The 17,668-nt window shown below is 43.0% G+C and overlaps 1 protein-coding gene across 2 annotated transcripts in view; it reads left to right on the top strand.

Annotated features, from left to right (window-relative positions):
• Positions 1-17,668, top strand: part of PRKCB (protein kinase C beta) — a 385,488-nt gene that overhangs the window by 326,831 nt on the left and 40,989 nt on the right. For both annotated transcript variants that reach the window (XM_003261670.3, XM_004087390.3), the window contains exons 11-12: positions 9,344-9,435; positions 11,590-11,652. In XM_003261670.3, the coding sequence (XP_003261718.1) occupies positions 9,344-9,435; positions 11,590-11,652 (155 nt within the window). The remainder of the gene's footprint in view (positions 1-9,343; positions 9,436-11,589; positions 11,653-17,668) is intronic.

Here is a 17,668-nt window from a genome sequence, read left to right as displayed (position 1 = left end):
GAATGAAACCACCCAAAGACAAAGGTGTACCTGGGCCTCATGAGGAGCTAGAATCTGTAATCCTAAAGCAGTCTAGAATAGATTTCTAGGTTTCTTTGTCCTTGCTTTCTTTGTTTCTCCCTGCTCCTGGTAAACATGCCTTCTTTAGCTCCTTGCAGTTTGCCTATCTGGCAAATTCCCTGCATTGCAGATCATAGTCCTGGGAAAGAGAATCTGGTTCGTTCAGCTTGGGTCAGGTGTTTATTCCTGGCCCAATCAGCTGGCAATTGGCTACTACTAACTCACTAGGAACCTTTTAAAAGGAGTTATAGCTACAGAGAGGGAATAATTGGTGCTCATGCCAGGTGAGAGGCACCATCTTGAGTCCAAGGAGACTAACTGGATTGAAGCAGGACATAGTTATAGCCTAGTGGTACAAACATGGCATCGTTGCCTCCCAGGAGAGGAAACTGGTGAGAGCTTGGCAGGTGTTAGTGCTTTAGCCAACTAAAGCCATCCAAGGATCTTGAGTACAGGAAATGAATCAGAAATGCAACCTAGGCAAATAGAGCTGGGGCAGGTAGGAATAGACACAGCCTTATGCACTCTGTTTTTTTGATGGTGGCTTTTGCATATTCATTCAATAATCAAAGATCTGTGGAATTCCGAGGAAGAATAGAGGTAGTTCTAGCCTTTGAAAACTTTGGCCTCTATGTGGAGGGACAAGGCTTAGAAAGCTGAAAACAAACAAACAAAAAAGCTAGAGGAGCATCAATTGCTTGATTCTGACAGTGATTGCAAGGCTATAAAATACAGAGGAAAGAAAAGTTGTGTGTGAACACGTCACTGAGTGCACACTTACTTGGGTAAGGCTTTTTGAGTGTGCATGAACTTGACATGCGTCATCTGATGTATCTTGGCAACACCCCTACGAAGAACAAGCTGTCATTACCCCCTTTGGGGAAGGTAGAGACTGTAAGTAACTGACCCAAGGTCTCAGAACAAGTATCCAGTATAACTGCGACTAGAACCCAGGACTAGCTGATGCCAGAACCAGGGCTCTTAACCACAGCACTGCACAGCCTCTCTGGAGAGAAACAGATGGTTCTGAGCAATAAAGGGATCAGCTTACAGACAGGATGAATCCACAGACCAGCTTGGAAAATCATTAAAGATCATTAAATAGACAAATTCTTGCAGCAACTCCCCTTGGAGCATGGTACATAGAGCTGCCCACGTGGTCGGTTTTCTCTGTTCATGGTATCTGATTAAAAGTGGCAAGTGTCCCCCTGGCAGTCACCCAGGCATCATGTTACACTCCACTTTCAGCTGTCTTGGGGGAAGATTGTCTCTTTGAATTCCCTTGCTTCCTCTGGAGACCTCCAGGTGAATTCTGTACCTCCCACCCAGTCATCATTTTAAATTAGACTATCCTCATACTCATGTTCCAAATTTGGGAAATTCTAGCCAACCATTTTGCATAATGTAGTGACAGACAGACATTTAGTTTTATTTATTTACTGATTATGAGAGATTAAGGAGAAAGGGAATTTTAAATTACCTGAAGGCACTTGAAGCTTAGAGGGCAGCGGTAATAGCGTAATGAAGAATCACAATAACAATGACAATTTTGAAGAAGCCCTTTAAAGTCAAGCAGACTAGCCAGTTTGAAGAGAAAGATGGTGAGTTTGCCTTTCCGAGCTTTTAATTGGAGTTGACGGTGGAACACCCACGTAGAAACGTCCTGTAGCCAGCTGGAGCTGACTGGAGCTCAGGAGAGAGGGAGAGGATAGAAATATAAGTCAAGACTCATCAGCCCAGGGAGATGAGAGTTGAAATTCTGAGCTGTGACAAGTTCTTCTTGGAAAATTGAGTAAGTAGGAGAGAGCCAATCTGGACTTCAAGTCGATACGCAAGAAATACTTTTTTTGATTTTCATATATTAGAGTCCAACAAATAAGCCCTAATGAAAAGACACTGAGTGTGGTGATAAGGAAGATTTTGCAGTAATTTCAGAGGAGGAATAGGGAACAAAGGCAAATCTAAGGGTGCTATGGAGGGGAATAATATGTAAGAATTGGAGGCAGTACGTGAGTTCCATTTAGTTAGCTGAAGCCCCCATAGTTCACTCTTTATGCCTCTCATGAACTTTCTTTTATCACATTCTATCTTATTTATTTATTTATTTACTTTTATTTGAAACAGGGTCTCACTCTGTCACCCAGGCTGGAGTGCAACGGTGCAATCGCTGCTCATTGCAGCCTTGACCTCCTGGGCACAAACCATCCTCTCACCTGAGCCTCCTGAGTAGCTGGGACTGCAGGTGTGCGCCACCATGCCTGGCTAATTTTTTTATTTTTTGTAGAGCCCGGATCTTGCCATGTTGCCCAGGCTGGTCTGGAACTTCTGGGCTCAAAAGTGATCCTCCCACCTCAGCCTCTCAAAGTACTGGGATTACAGGCATGAATCCCTGTGCCCAGCCACATTCTATTTTAGATTAGGGTTTGAATTAGTTGTATATTTGTTTTAACCAAGATTCTGAATTCCCTGAGGGCAAGCCTGAACCTTATTCATCGTTTTCATCCTTTTAATGCTTGCCTAATACCATGACTTGCAAAAATAAGTGCTCGATGAAAGTTCTAAAACTCACTTCTCTGCTCCAGATTGGCTCTGGATTGCCTCTGACAATGTTTTCCAGATTTTGATGTTGCTTACTGTGGAGTGGGAGATGAACCTGGTGGTACATGAACACATTGCATTTATTTTTAAAATAAGTCATTTAAAGGATTGATGTACCAGAGCCAGACTGGATATTGCATAAAGATGATGGACTCCAGATATGCATTTCTTTTCTACAGAGAGGATGAATTTCCATTTATGACTTTGGTATGAAATTTAAAATTTTTAAAATAATTGTGTTTAAGTTTTTTTAAGTGAGTTAATAAAAATACTTTTAAAATAAGTCAATTTTAGTAGAAAAGGCAGAGAAACGTAGTAAAGATTTTTTTCTTTTCTTTCTTTCTTTTTTTTTTTTGAGACAGGGTCTCACTCTTGCCCAGGCTGGAGTGCAGTGGCACGATCTGGGCTCACTGCAACCTCCACATCCTGGGATCGAGCCATTCTTGTGCCTCAGCCTTCCGAATAGCTGACATTAGAGGTGTGTGTCACCACACCCAACTAATTTTTGTATTTTTATTAGAGATAGGGCTTCACCATGTTGGCCAGGCTGGTCTCAAGCTCTTGGCCTTAAGTGATCTGTCCACCTTGACCTCCCAAACTGCTTACAGGTGGGAGCCACCGCACCCGGTCCAGATATGTACTTGTTTTCTACAGAGGGGATGAATTTCCATTTATGACTTTGGTATGAAGTTTAAAAATTTTAAAATAATTGTGTGTAAGTTTTTTTAACTGAGTTAATAAAAATGCTTTTTAAAAATAAGTCAATTTTAGTAGAGGAGGCAGAGAAACTTGGTAAAGATCTTAAAGCCGGTTGGGAGACAAGTCACGTTTGGGTGGATGGTCTTAGGCAGTGCATCATAATCTGGTCTTACCCTACCTTTCCCCCTTTTTCTTTTATATGACTCCATGAATTTTACTCCCCCTCTCCAGCAATAATAGCCATCAAATCAGGAGCGTAAGTGCTTAGTTGTATTTTCCACAATATATGTTAAAACAAATACAAAGCCATAAAGGTGAAACCATCATACATCCACGGACTACCTAAAATGATCTCCTACCCATTTTGGGAAACACGGCCATTTAGAAATTTATCTGGCCCCTGTCCCTCGCCTGGGAATCCTTAACATCTGGCACCGTGGATTATCCACAGAAACATCTCTGGCAATAGAGTTGCTCCTGGCATAGAGTGGGCATCATTAAGTGTTTGTTCAGAAATAAAAGGACAGTGAGATGCCAACCATAACATTTAATAGCTTAGGCGCGGGTGTGTCGAAGCCACATGCTAAGTACAGTTCAAAGATGATAGATCTTAGGGTTTCCCTGCATATGGTTAGCGGCAGAAACATACCACAAAACACGACCTTACCCACAGTGGAGTGATCCCCTGATGTGGGGATTCCGACTAATGAGTTTGGGGGGCAAGCTGAGTTCTTCCAAGCAGAAAGCAAGCAAGTGAAATCTCTCTCTCACTTACTTCTCTCTCTGTGGCCAATGCCATCTGCTAGCTTTAAAAATAATTTTTAAAAGCAAGTGTTTTGGTTCTCTTCAACGTGCAGCAAAGACAGATGCTATTTTTAGGCTTGTTTTCTATTTAAAAAAAAAGCCAAAGAACCAGGGGCTGGGTGTCAGCAGTTGTGGCTTACGGTCTGCATTTTGCCACCAACTGGTATGTGACCTTTTGGCAAATCTCCTATGCCTTGGACCCTGAGAACATAAGTGATCATTTCACCTCCTTTTCTCATTAGACATGTTGAGAGGGTGAAGTAGTATTGGTCTGAGAAATAAAAACCATTTTCTAAAAATTAGTCAGCGTGGGCAACATGGCAAAACCCTGTCTCTACAAAAAAATACAAAAATTAGCCAAGTGTGGTTGTGTGCACCTGTAGTCCCAGCTACTGGAGAGGCTGAGGCAGGAGGATCACTTGAGCCTGGGAGGTTGAGGCTGCCGTGAGCAGAGATCACGCCATTGTACTCCAGACTGGGTGACAGAGGGAGACCCTGTCTCATATAAAAAAAAAAACCAAATAATTGGTTAACTTGTGCTCTCCTGTAACCTGCCAGCATCTGTCTTGATGTACCGCTAAATTTCCATGTTCCTTCTCTCCCCTCCTGGACTGGAAGCTCTTTGAGGGGAGGACACATCCACACATCCATACAATGTCTAGCTCAGAACCTTTCACACAAGATGTACCCACTGGAGGCAGCATCATGAGGGGTTGAGAGTGTAGAGTCTGGAACCAAATGCCTAAGGTTCAGATCCTGGCTTTGCAGCAACTTATCAGCTGAGAGACCACTGGCAAGTTACTTTCCCTTTCTGAGCTTCAACTTTCTCCTCTTTAGAAGGGAGAGAAGTAGAGGGACAAGTGAGACAAAATATGTAAAGCATTCAGCTCATCACGTAGTAAGTACCCGAGAGAGCTTAATTTCATTATTATTGTTGTTATAATTATTAGGCATTCCCACATTTGATAAATGCACATGTGACTGTTACATATAAGATAAAGTTCTATGTGCTGTATGGAAGATTTTTTTAAATGGCGAATTAAATGTTTGTTATATGGCCAGCATCATGTTAGACACTCTATACCTGTGTCCTTGTTTAATGTTCTGTGGGCAAGTGAAAAATGTCCCGTCTACAGGTGAAGAGAAAGCCCAAAATTAGATTAAATAACTGCTCAGTGTTGCAGTGAGTAAGTAGTGCAACAAGACTTCAAATACTGTATTGACTTAAAAGGTGAAATCTTTGCTTCACTTTCCCACCACCTATTGTCCTGGTTTTATAGCCCCTCACAATAGCTTTGCAACTTTTGACAGCAAGTCACCTTTTACATTGTGACTCAGCCATAGCAACGTATAAATATAACCAAAACATACATTCCACGAAAAGTACTTAGTGGTGTTCTGTGCAGCATGCACTGATAATTTCCATTTCATCATTTCATTATTTTTCTTTCTTCTTCTTTTTTTTTTTTTTTTTTGAGACAGTTTCACTCTGTTGCCCGGGCTGGAGTGCAGTGGCACCACCATGGCTCACTATAGCCTTGAACTCCTGGGCTCAAGCAATCCTCTTGCCTCAGCCTCCCGTGTAGCTGGGACTACAGGTGCTCACCACCATGCCCGGCTAATTTTTTTTTTTTTTTTTTTTTTTTGGTAGGGGCAGAGTCTTGCTATGTTCCCCAGGCTGTTCTCAAACTCCTAGCCTCAAGTGATCCTCCTGTCTCGGCCCCGCCAAAGTTCTGGGATTACAGGAGCCAACCACCATGCCTGACCTCTTTTTTCTATTCTTTTTTTTTTTTTTTAAGTTGATCATGACCCACCAAATTGATTTAATCATCAATTAAAGTGAGATACAACTTGAGTTTGGAAAACACTCGTCTGGCTTCAATACTCAGGCAGTGCTGCCAGGACATCTCATTTTTATCACATTTACAGTTTGCAGCCCTGTGTATGTTTCATTCCAGCCCCTCAGTCAGTCTGTTAGAGATTATCGAATATGTTATCCTCATTTTATAAATGAAGACATCAAGGCTCAGGGATATAAAATGGTCTTCCCAAGCCTCTCCAGTAGTCAGAAAACGTGGAGCCAGCACTTTGATTCCAACCTTCTGACTGTATGAATGGTGCTTTGGAGACGCAGTAACTCCTGCTGCCTCGAGGATCACCCATTTATTCACTTAAGTAATGTGTATTGATGGCTCGCTTTGGCCAGGCATGGTGCTGGACTGTTGGTACACAGTGGTAAACAAATTTTACATGGCTCCTGGATTTGTGGAACGTTCAGTCACATTTGGCATTAGTCCGTTTCTTTCAGAGTGAGACCCCAAACCTTGTATTAGCCTCCGTGACCTTACATGATGAGTCCCTCAGCACTGCCCTGGGCTCATCTCCTACCCTGTCCCCCTTGTTCTTTCTTCTCCAAGCACATGAGGTGTGCTCTAGCCTCAGGGCCTTTGCACAGCCTATTTCTCCGCCTGGTAAGCTCTCACTCTAGATACCTGCATAGCTGCTTTCGTCATCTCCTTCAAGTCTTTGCTGAAGGATCGCCTTCTAAATAAGATTATCCTGAATACTTTATTGAAACTGGAACTCCTTTCTCCCATCTCATCCAGCTGGTACTCCCAATCCTCCATACTTTGCTCTGTTTTTCCCGCTTGGCACTTGTTAATCTTTTAACCTTCTATTTTTATTTTTATGTATTTATTTATTTTTTGAGACAGAATCTCACTCTGTTGCCCAGGCTGGAGTGCAGTGGTGTGATCTTGGCTCACTGCAACCTCCACCTCCCAGGTTCAAGCAACTCTGCTGCATCAGCCTCTCGAGTAGCTGGGACTACAAGGGCACACCATCACGCCCAGCTAAATTTTTGTATTTATATTTAGTAGAGACAGGGTTTCACTATGTTCGCCAGGCTGGTCTCCAGCTCCTGACCTCAGGAGATCTCCTCAGTCTCCCAAAGTGCTGGGATTACAGGCGCAAGCCACTGTGTCCGGATATCTTTTAACATTCTATATAATTTATTTATTATGTTTAGCATTTATTGTCTTTATCTGTGTCTACCCGCTAGAATGAAAGATAAAGGCCAGGAATTTTTGTTGGTTTTGTTCACTGCTCTATCCTCAGCACCCATCTATAACCTGGTACCTAGTAGGACTCTATAAATTTGTTTTTAGTTGAATAGATAGATGAAATAAATAACCATCAAGTTCAGAATATAATTAACAAATTATGATGTGGTCAGAGATTAAAAAAAGAAAAGAAAAGAAAAAAGCCCACAGGCTTTCATGAAAGAGTATAACGGCAGACCTAATTTAGATTGGGTGGGTTAGAGGAAGTGACTTTTTTAGGCTGAGAACATAAGAGGGACTTCAGTTCCCAAATTCGTTAGTGCAGACTCTGCCATTGCAAGCCAAAGGAACGTAGCGTAAAGGAGAGATTTCACCCAAGCAGAAGTCTCTAAGAAGAGATAAAGTGATTCATTCATTCATTTAGCAAACACCCTGTGATGGAAGAAGAGAAGCGAGTCACAGATTGGTGTTGCCCAAGGGCCAAAACACACATCTGACTTATTTAATCCCAGCAACATCACTGAGGTTCTACTATTATCTCCTCTTGACAGATGAGGAAACCCAGGTGTTGAATAACTTCTCCAAATACATCCAGCTATTAAGAGACAGACCTGGATTTCCAAATGAAATGTCTTTGGCACCAAAGCTTGTGCCCTTTCACTCTCTGGGCACCTGCTATGTGCTAGTTGTGCTCTCAGGAACAGGGCTTACACTGCCAAGAAGGGCATAGCACCTGACTTGAAGAAGTTCACAATATCCCTTGAAAGACTTGCTGAAAAACTTCCCTGATTAGGACACAGATTTTTTTCTGGCCCCAGTTCTTTTACTTCTGGACATGCCTTCCTAGGTAACTGTTTTTCAAACCTTGATAATTCATCTTTTTGTTTTTGATAACCACTGTGTTATCTGTTGGTGAGTACCTCAAAATTCAGTGGCTTAAAACAACAAAAGCATTTATTATCTCAGGTTCTGTGGGGCAGGAATTTGGGAATGCTTTACCTCGTTGATCTGGCTCTGGGTCTCAAAGGAAGCTGCAGTCAGATTGCCAGCTGGAATTTTAGTCATCTGAAGGCTTGTCTTGGGTGAAGGATCTGTTTCCAAGGTGATTCTCTCACAGGACTGGAGTTGGTGCTGGCTGTTGGCAGGAGGCCTCAGTTCTTTGCCAAATGTACCTTTCCATAGTACTGCTTGAGCATCCTCATGGCATGGCGGCAGGCTTCCCAAAAAGCAAGTGATCTGAGAGAGAGCAGGGTGGAAGCTGTAGGTCTTTTTAGTGCTACTCCTGGAAGTCATACATTGTCATTTTTGCAATATCCAATGGGTTACACAGGTCAGTCCTATTCATTAGGGGAAGGTACTACACAAGAACATAAATACCAAGAGATTGAAAAATCACTGTGGGCGGGGGGAGCATCATAAAGGCTGGCTACTACAGCTACCTATCACCTGTAACATTATTTACTTAATATTTTCCACTTTTTATTAAAATCAGCCTTATCCTAAACAATAATATCAGTTAAGTCACAAGAATAATATGTTAATTATATTTTCCAGCAAAAAAAATATAAACTTGTAATTATTATTATTATTATTATTATTTTTGAGATGGATTCTCACTCTGTCACCCAGGCCGGAGTGCAGTGGCATGATCTTGGCTCACTGCAACATCCCCCTCCCAGGTTCAAGTGAGTTTCCTGCCTCAGCCTCCCAAGTAGCTGGGATTACAGGTGCCTGCCACCATGATTCACTAATTTCTGTATTTTGTTTTTTTTCAGTAGAGATGAAGTTTTGCCATGTTGGCCAGGCTGGCCTTGAACTCCTGACCTCAGGTGATCTGCCCACCTCAGCCCCCCAAAGTGCTGGGATTACAGGTGTGAGCCACCATGCCTGGCCAAAGTTGTAATTATTAATGAAAAAATTTATCTGTGTATCACCTATGGTCACTTGCGTAGTTCCAGTGACACAAACGTTACCCTTGGGGAAACAGGAAGCCCAGCAAACAGGGATCTGTCAGAGAGTCCTGGTAGTTTTCATCATAAATTCCAGCTCTTCCCCCACTGTCCATTTGGAGCCCCAGAAGCTACAGGATGCTAATGTTGCTGTTTGCTGTCCTCTTCCAGGACCGCCTGTACTTTGTGATGGAGTACGTGAATGGGGGCGACCTCATGTATCACATCCAGCAAGTCGGCCGGTTCAAGGAGCCCCATGCTGTGTAAGTGAGAACTAGTGCTGTGCTTTCTCCTTGGGATAAATGGGTAGGTTAGTGGTTCCTTTGAGGGTGTTTTTTGCCAAAGAGAGATTTTTAAACACCTCGGGCATCTTTTTGAAAAAATATTTAGCCAAGGAAGAAAGGTGTTCTGCTTAATATGAGATGCTTCTTTTTTTCCTGACACCAGCTAAGAACCTGAAGCTCAGCCAGACACCATGGCTCATACCTGTAATCTCAGTATTTTGGGAGGCTGAGGTTGGAGGATCACTTGAGCTCAGGAGTTAGAGGTCAGCCTGGGCATCATGACGAGATCTCGTCTCTGTAAAAAATAAAAAACTTAGCTGGGCATGGTGGTGCACAGCTGTAGTCTCTCCTAAAAATAAAACAAAACTCAAAGCTCTAAAACCACAGCTATTTCTTTATTTCTAATTCATGTCCCTGACTGCTTAGAAAGGCCCTATATCTTCCTTGGGGATTACCATTGTAGATTTTATGTGTCCATTTGCTAATATTTATTGAGAACTTACTATGAGCCAGGCCCTAAGTGCTTAACAAACATCGTCTCACTTAACCCTGAGAATAACTCTGGGAGGGAGATGCTACCATCTCTGCTTTACAAACAAGGAAATGGAGATGCAAGATTTTGAAAGCTTGCTCAAAATCATGGAGCTAGTAAGAAGCAGTTCCCGAATTCTGACCCCGGTTTTTCTTTGCCCATGTTCTTTATCTTATACCACTCTCCCTCTTAGATGCCTTCACTTCACGGGGGTGAAGGATCAAGGTGCTCAGTGGCAATGGTCTGTGGTTCCTGGGATAGGGAGACTGATTCTGGGTTGTTGGAAATGTGTTTCCTCTGCTGAGTCAATTCCATCCCCTTCAGTTCAATAGGCAGCTACAGTGTCTTCTTTTTAGAACACAAATTTCATCATGTCACTCCCCTGCTTAGGAACATGGCAAGTTATAGGAATTAGCAATGATAACCTCTCATGGGGAGTTTGCTAAGATCTTATTGCCTCTCCAGAGAGCCCCCAGAGCTCATCTAGAACCCCACCTTGTCATACCAGAGGCTCGGTGGCTCCTACCCAGTTCAGCTTGCCCCCTCTCCTCCCACCTGGACAGGTTGTGAGCACTATGTTCTGATAGGATTTGCATTATTCTTGTGCTTCCAAATCTAGCCATTCATATCTCCTGGCATGACTCTAATAGGACTAGCTTTGCTTTTACTTCTAACATCTAATTGACCACAGGCTTTAATTCCATTGTCACACAAGACACGTCAAGACACTTTACATAGTTCCCCAAAGCCCTGCCCAACCTTTGTGGCATAACTGGGCTTCCTAGTTCTCTCGAAACCTCTTTCTTTCTGGGTTGACCTGCAATAAGAGGTTACACTTTAGACAGATGTCGTTTCTTATTCCAGCTGCACCATTCATCTGCTATGTAACTTGCCCAAGTTAACCTCTCTAACCCTCAGTTTCCTCCGTTGAGGAATGGGGAGATACTAGTAGGACCTACCTTAGAGGATTGTTATTAGGATTAAGTCAGGTAATGCCTAAAATGGTGCTAGGCAGATGGTAAACCTTCAACAGATGTTAGCTGCTATTGTTAAGATAATTTAACTTGCTATATAGTCTGAAAGTATGATTCTCTCTCTTTTTGTGGGGGGTGGGGGACAGGGTCTCACTCTGTTGCTCAGGCTGGAATGCATTGGCCCTGGTCATAGCTCACTGCAGCCTTGATCACCTGGGATCAAGCAATCCTCTTGCCCCAGCCTTCCGAGTAGCTGGGATCACAGGCATGTGCCACCACGCCCAGTTATTTTTTTTCTTTTATTTTTAGTAGAGACAAGGTCTCACTATGTTGCCCAGCTGGTGAAACGATAATCCTTCATCCAGTTCATTATATCCCATGGCACCCTCTCCACTATACGATTGCTGAACTTCTGCCTATCCCCAGTTTGTCCTTAAGGCAACCCCATCACCCTCTAAACCACCCTGTGAATCCATCCATACTCTCAGCACTTTATGAGCTATATAGCTGACCATCCATGGGTTCTTCAATGCCCTGCACCTCGTTCAATATTGTATTGAATTCTGAGCATTGCCAAGCATATGGTGTCCTTGAGTTTCTCCATTGCTTTTTTTTTTTTAATTTCAGATTTTACGCTGCGGAAATTGCCATCGGTCTGTTCTTCTTACAGAGTAAGGGCATCATTTACCGGTAAGTGAACACTGCTGTACTTTCCATCTCTTCATCTCCCTCAGCTCCTCCCTGCCCTGCCTCTTTCTTCAGCTGCTTTTAAAATTAGAATCCGCGGTGGGGGAGGAATCCTCCAGAACTAACTTGGGCATGTGTTCTGCCAGGCAGCATCGCCCACTGCCCTGGCAAAGTTTGGGCAGCTCTATATGGTGGTAGAAAATCTCGATGGACTATGTCACCAGTGACGGTTCAGAGCCTCAAACAGGAGACTGCTCTAAAAGGAGACTCACAGAGAGGACCCCAGTACTTCTTTCTCTTGCTTGTGGACCCTACATTTTAGGAGCAGGCAAAGAATTTTGGCTGGCAGAAGGTGATGGATCACGTTATTATGAAACATTATTTATTTATTTATTTTTTTCTGCTATGTAACTCCAACTTGGAAATGGATCTCTGAGTGGCTGCCCTGAAAGACAGGATTAAGTTCAGGACTTGGCATTTGCTGGTTTTTGGAGGAGCAAATGGATGATCATAGCTGCATGAGTCATACCATTTTATATTTCATGCAAGGCAGACGATTGCACCCGAGGCTGCTATTTGTCAGTGAGTCTGGGGCGTACAATTCTCCTTGTACTACGTCGATGCAAATGGCATAGCCAGTGCAGGCTTGGGGTGGTTTGTTATGCAAGAGTGGCTGCAAGGTATGAGGCTTCCAAATAGCACTTGGCACGGGTGGGGGTCTATTTCAAAGATTACGAAGAACCACAAAAGTCTCTTCCATTCATGTGTTTGACACATATTTATCAAATCCTACTATATTCTAGGCACTCTTCTGGGTGGTGAGCATACAGAAGTGAATAAAACAGATGAAACCCCTTGCCCCTGTAGAGTTTATCTTTCTCACGATGGGAGACAGATAAATGAATCATAAAAACATAGTCTGCCAAGTAGTGATAAGTACTATGGAGATAAATCAGGCAGGGGAGGGTGCTGGTGTACACTGGGTGTTGGAGGGTTCTCTCTCATTCTGTAGAGAGCATGGTGATGAGGGCCTGGAGAGTTAGGGGTGACTTGAGAGTCCTGGGCCTTTTGCCTTAACTGTGGGATATGGGATTAAAAGGCATGAGGGGGCCTGGCACAGTAGCTATCACCTGTAATCCCAACGCTTTGGGAGGCCGAGGCAGGAGGAATGCTTCAAGCTAGGAGCTCCAGACCAGCCTAAGCAACATAGTGAGACCCACATTTCTAAAAATAAAATAAAATTAGCCAGGTGTGATGGTGCATACCTATAGACCTAGCTACTCAGGAGGCTGAGGTGGGAGGATCAATTGAGCCCAGGAATTCAAGGATGCAATGAGCTATGATCATACTACTGCATTCCAGCCTGCATGACACAGTGAGACCCTGTCTCAAAAAAAAAAAAAAAAAAAAAAAAAGGCATGTTAAGATTAGCCCTGGTAAGTACAAGGCAGATAGCGGAGGCCAGGCTAGGGGGTGCTGGTAGGATGAAGGAATGGGAAGTGGGGACCTTGTCAGAGGCTTTCAGAGTCCTGGGGCTTTTAGTCACACCTGAAGTGGTGATACGGAATCTATAGGGGGAAGGATGATCTTATTCTGAGGTCACAAAGTCCCAGCCATTCCTACTTTTTCCTAATGATGGAGGGAAGAAGGTCAAGAAGAGGAGTGGTTTTACTTGGCATATGGGTGATCCTAGTGAAAATGTAAAAATAGAGAGAAGAAGAAGAATTTAGAAGCTGAGGCAAGAGGATCACTTGAGCACAGGAGTTCGAAACTGCAGTGAGCTATGATTGTGCCACTGCACTCTGGCCTGGGCAACAGAGCAAGACCCTGTCTCTAAAAAAAGAAGAATTTAAATTTTAAATGGTATGATCATTCTGCCCACGCCCATGTTTGCCCTCAATGAACACATTCACTATGTGTACATGAAATGGCACATGGAAATCCTCTAATTCCCTTAGTTTCTCTTTTGACTCTCATAGTGACAACATCTTTTTGTGCTGAATATTATTCTGGTGTTGAAAGGTACACATGAGGCTGGGTGCAGTGGCTCACACCTGTAAACTCAGCACGTAGGGAGGCCGAGGGAGGCGGATTGCCTGAGGTCAGGAGTTGGTGACCAGCCTGGCCAACATGGTGATACCTCATCTCTACTAAAAAATACGAATATTAGCTGGGTGTGGTTGCACATGCCTGTAATCCCAGCCACTCGGGAGGCTGAGGCAGGAGAATCGCTTGAACCCGGGAGGCAGAGGTTGCGGTGAGCCGAGATCACCCTGTTGCACTCCAGCCTGGGCAACAAGAATGAAACTCCATCTCAAAAAAAAAAAAAAGTACACATGATCTGCCATATGACATGATCCCTAAATTCAAGCAGATGACTTCAGCTGGTGCTTAACCAAAGAGACAGGGATCATGGGTGATTTTTCACTCTACATGATTTTCAACTTGGGTGCTGACATTAGGACCTAACTCCTATGTGGGATGTACCTCTACTAAAATAGAACCAACTGGGTTCTTGAGAAGATTAAATATGGAACTACAAGTTTATTGGAAGAAAATCCACTCCCAGTGTAGGAAACAGGAGAGGAAATAATTAGAGTTCCGGTCAATTGAGTTGTGATTCAGGGCTAGTTTCTAATCAATCAGGAAGCCCCATTGGGATCTGGGATCCATGGATCCAGGTCACTGGCCAGGCAGGTGGTAAAATTCAAAGATTAGCATTTCAGGTGCTAAGATGATAGCTATTCCAAAGCCCCTTTTCCTAAACTAACTACACACTCTCCCTTTCATCTTCCACTATTAATATGGTCTTTAAAGGGATATTTATCAATCTTTTAAGCCAGTCTGCATCTGAACCCTTCTTTTGTGTATGTGGAAGAACAGAGTCAATCTCCTACTATAAATAATGAAAATGAAAGATACCCATTTCACAGCCACCCTGTAGCCAGGGCAGGCACACAACCCAAGCTCTGACAGTTGGTCATACTTACTCAAGACCTTGAATCAGAAACTAGTGGCCAAGGAAGCAGAAAGCATAGAATGAAGAGTGACCATAGTAATTAACAGCAGCTGCTTTCCAGAGGCAAGAGAAGAGGGTCTTAATAGCAATAGGCAGAGTCCAGCATTAGGGCTTTGTGGAACAAGGGGTGATGTCTGTGTCCCATGGCAGCTTGGGTGGTGGTGTCACTGGACAAGCCCTGAGTTGCAGTTAGGCCTCGTTTCAGGCTGTATAGACTCTTAATCTGGTTCTTCAGTCTCCTCAAAGATTCCATGAGCTCCCCAATATCCTTTGATGAATTCCTTTTCAGGTAAAAATCATCATAGTTGGTTTTTGTTGCTCATGTCCAGAACGCTGATGGAAATAGAGTTCTTGAAATTGACAGTCAAATGGAAATGGTAAAAAATAAATTACTTGACAAAAGATGGATGGTTTTATCATTTCATAGAGATTGATTTCATAGTGGTAATATCTTTTAAGATGTTACAAATCACTACCTCCTTCATCTAAATCTCTAGTTAATTGAACAGTTCTTAAGTAAAGAGGATGAAGGATTATGTTAGACTTACCATCTTTAAGGAACTGGAGATGTTGTTGGGTTGGGGGGCGGGGAGGGAAAAAGATTCTTCCTATCAAACTTAGTGTCTGATTTACCTACCACTATCTCTGGAATGTGTGTTGGTTTTGCCCTTGATGGTTTTCTGAAAAATGAAAATAATTTCTCCATCCATCTTTTAAAGCAGAAATGAGGATTTATTACATAGAACAAAAGATTAGGGTGTGATATCAAAACACTGTATGTGACAGTGAAGATGACAGAGGTGCCCTCCAGCCTCAGGACTGCCTGGCTTTTGGCACCTGAAACTTCTTTTCTATAATAGATAAAGATTTTATCACTTCCCTAGTCTACCCAGCTGCCTGCTTCTGAGCATGTGGTTGAGCTGAAGGGATGTCATTTGTCACTATTAGATAAATCACATATATCACATATAGACCTACCTAGTAAGTTTATGAAAAGCAAATTGCTGCAAAGCCTGGGTTTTCTGAGTTCCAAACTTTCACTCAAATTATGGTGGCTTGTAGATGAGCGTGAAGGCTGGATATGAGCAGCACCATGGACAGCACTAAAGGCATGGCGTGTTGGGATTGGCAAACATCAGTGGGCAAGTGCAAGTGGACCTCCCCCTCCCTTTGAATAAGGAGACCCCACAGACACAGATAGGAGATGTCAGGATATAGTTTTCAGATTGTATTCTTTTAGTTGGAAATGATGACAGCAACTCAATTCAAAGTAACTTAGGTTAAAAGAGGCATTTATTGGTGACATAACTTAAAAATCCAGGCACAGATCTGACTTTAGGCCTGGATAAATGCAGAGGCTCAAGTGACGTTATGAGGGCACACTTTATCACCCTCCCTGTAGGCTCTACTTTCTCTATATTGGATTGCTTCTCTTCATCTGGTGACCCCTGGAGTTTCTAGACTTCCATAATACCACCTGAACAACCCCAATGTAAAATATACTTATCCCTTTCCTGATTGTGCCAGCCAAAGTGCCAGCACTAATACTTAACAGCTTTGATTGGCTCAGATTGGATCACATGCCCTTCCTGAATCAATCACTGTGACCAGCAGGATGGAATATTTCCATTGGCCAGGACAGGCCCACTTGACCACTCCTGGAGCCATGTTACATGGAAGCCATGTTACACCCATGTTACATGGAAGAATTGAAGGAGGGTGGTTCTTCTAAGAAATATTAGAATGCTGTCATCACAAAATACTAGAATAGGCAAAACCACAGATGCCCACTGCCCAATCAAGATGACCGAAGGGAAAGATCTGAATTAAGGAATAGATCCCCCTACCTCTCAGGAATTTGGACTTCCCCATCTTCTATTAGGACTGGGACCATCTGATCCATCTCTCAGCCTTGCTCACTGGTGCTGAAATATAAAGCATTGACATTGGAGTAGGTGTTTAGGGAGGTGGAAAGTGTGTTGATATTGGAGCAGTCTTGTGTGCTAAAGACCTACAACTGTTCCCCAAAATGTCAAGCTCTTCTCATCAACACAGATGAAAATAAAAGAGAACACAGCACATATCCTTTAGGTTAGAGCTCAAATGTCACTGCCTTAGAGAGGTCCTTTCTGACTGACACCCTGCTTAAAGTGACTTCCTCGAATAACTATCTTTTGTGCTCTTTATTTTCATCATACCACTTATCAGAATCTATAATAATCATGCTTATAGAGTAATTGTCATCTTTTTCCCAGCACTGAAATTTAATCTGAAGAATAGGAGGCTTGCTTATTTTGTTTACAGCTACATACTATACCTGGCCCCAGGCATAGTGCCTGTCACATAGTAATTGTGCGACATTTTTTTTTTCAAGACGGAGTCTCGCTCTGTCACCCAGGCTGGAGTGCAGTGGCACGATCTCAGCTCACTGCAACCTCCACCTCCCAGGTTCAAGCTATTCTCCTGCCTCAGCTTCCAGAGTAGCTGGGACTACAGGCGCCCACCACCATGCCCAGCTAATTTTTGTATTTTTAGTAGAGATCGGGTTTCACCATATTGGCCAGGCTGGTCTTGAGCTCCTGACCTTGTGATCCATCTGCCTTGGCCTCTGAAACTGCTGGAATTGCAGGTGTGAGCCAATGTGCCCTGCCAAATATTTTTTGATTCAAAGAATCGATGGAAACTCCTGGGTCATGTCCTAGGAGGTGGCCCAAGAGATCAGGGAACACTTAGCATTAAATATTTCTTTCAATCAGCTTTTTTTTCTTTGTAATTTTTAGAGATATTTTTAAAAATAATAATTTTGTGAAAAATGTATCTTCTTACAAAATATAGGGAGTCTTTAAGTTGCAAAGGGCAATTCCTGGAATTTTCCTGGATCCAGGAAGTGTCATGGATGCTCTGCCCTTTGCTTAACTTTCTGTGGATCTCCGTCTTTTCAGAAGTGCTGTCTCTTTGTGTCCTTGTGAGACACTTGGCACAGTTGGCTGTGTAGAAAAA

Source organism: Nomascus leucogenys, chromosome 2 (assembly GCF_006542625.1).
Source record: "Nomascus leucogenys isolate Asia chromosome 2, Asia_NLE_v1, whole genome shotgun sequence".
NCBI classification, from domain to species: domain Eukaryota; kingdom Metazoa; phylum Chordata; class Mammalia; order Primates; family Hylobatidae; genus Nomascus; species Nomascus leucogenys.
This window is presented reverse-complemented; position numbering and strand designations above follow the sequence as displayed.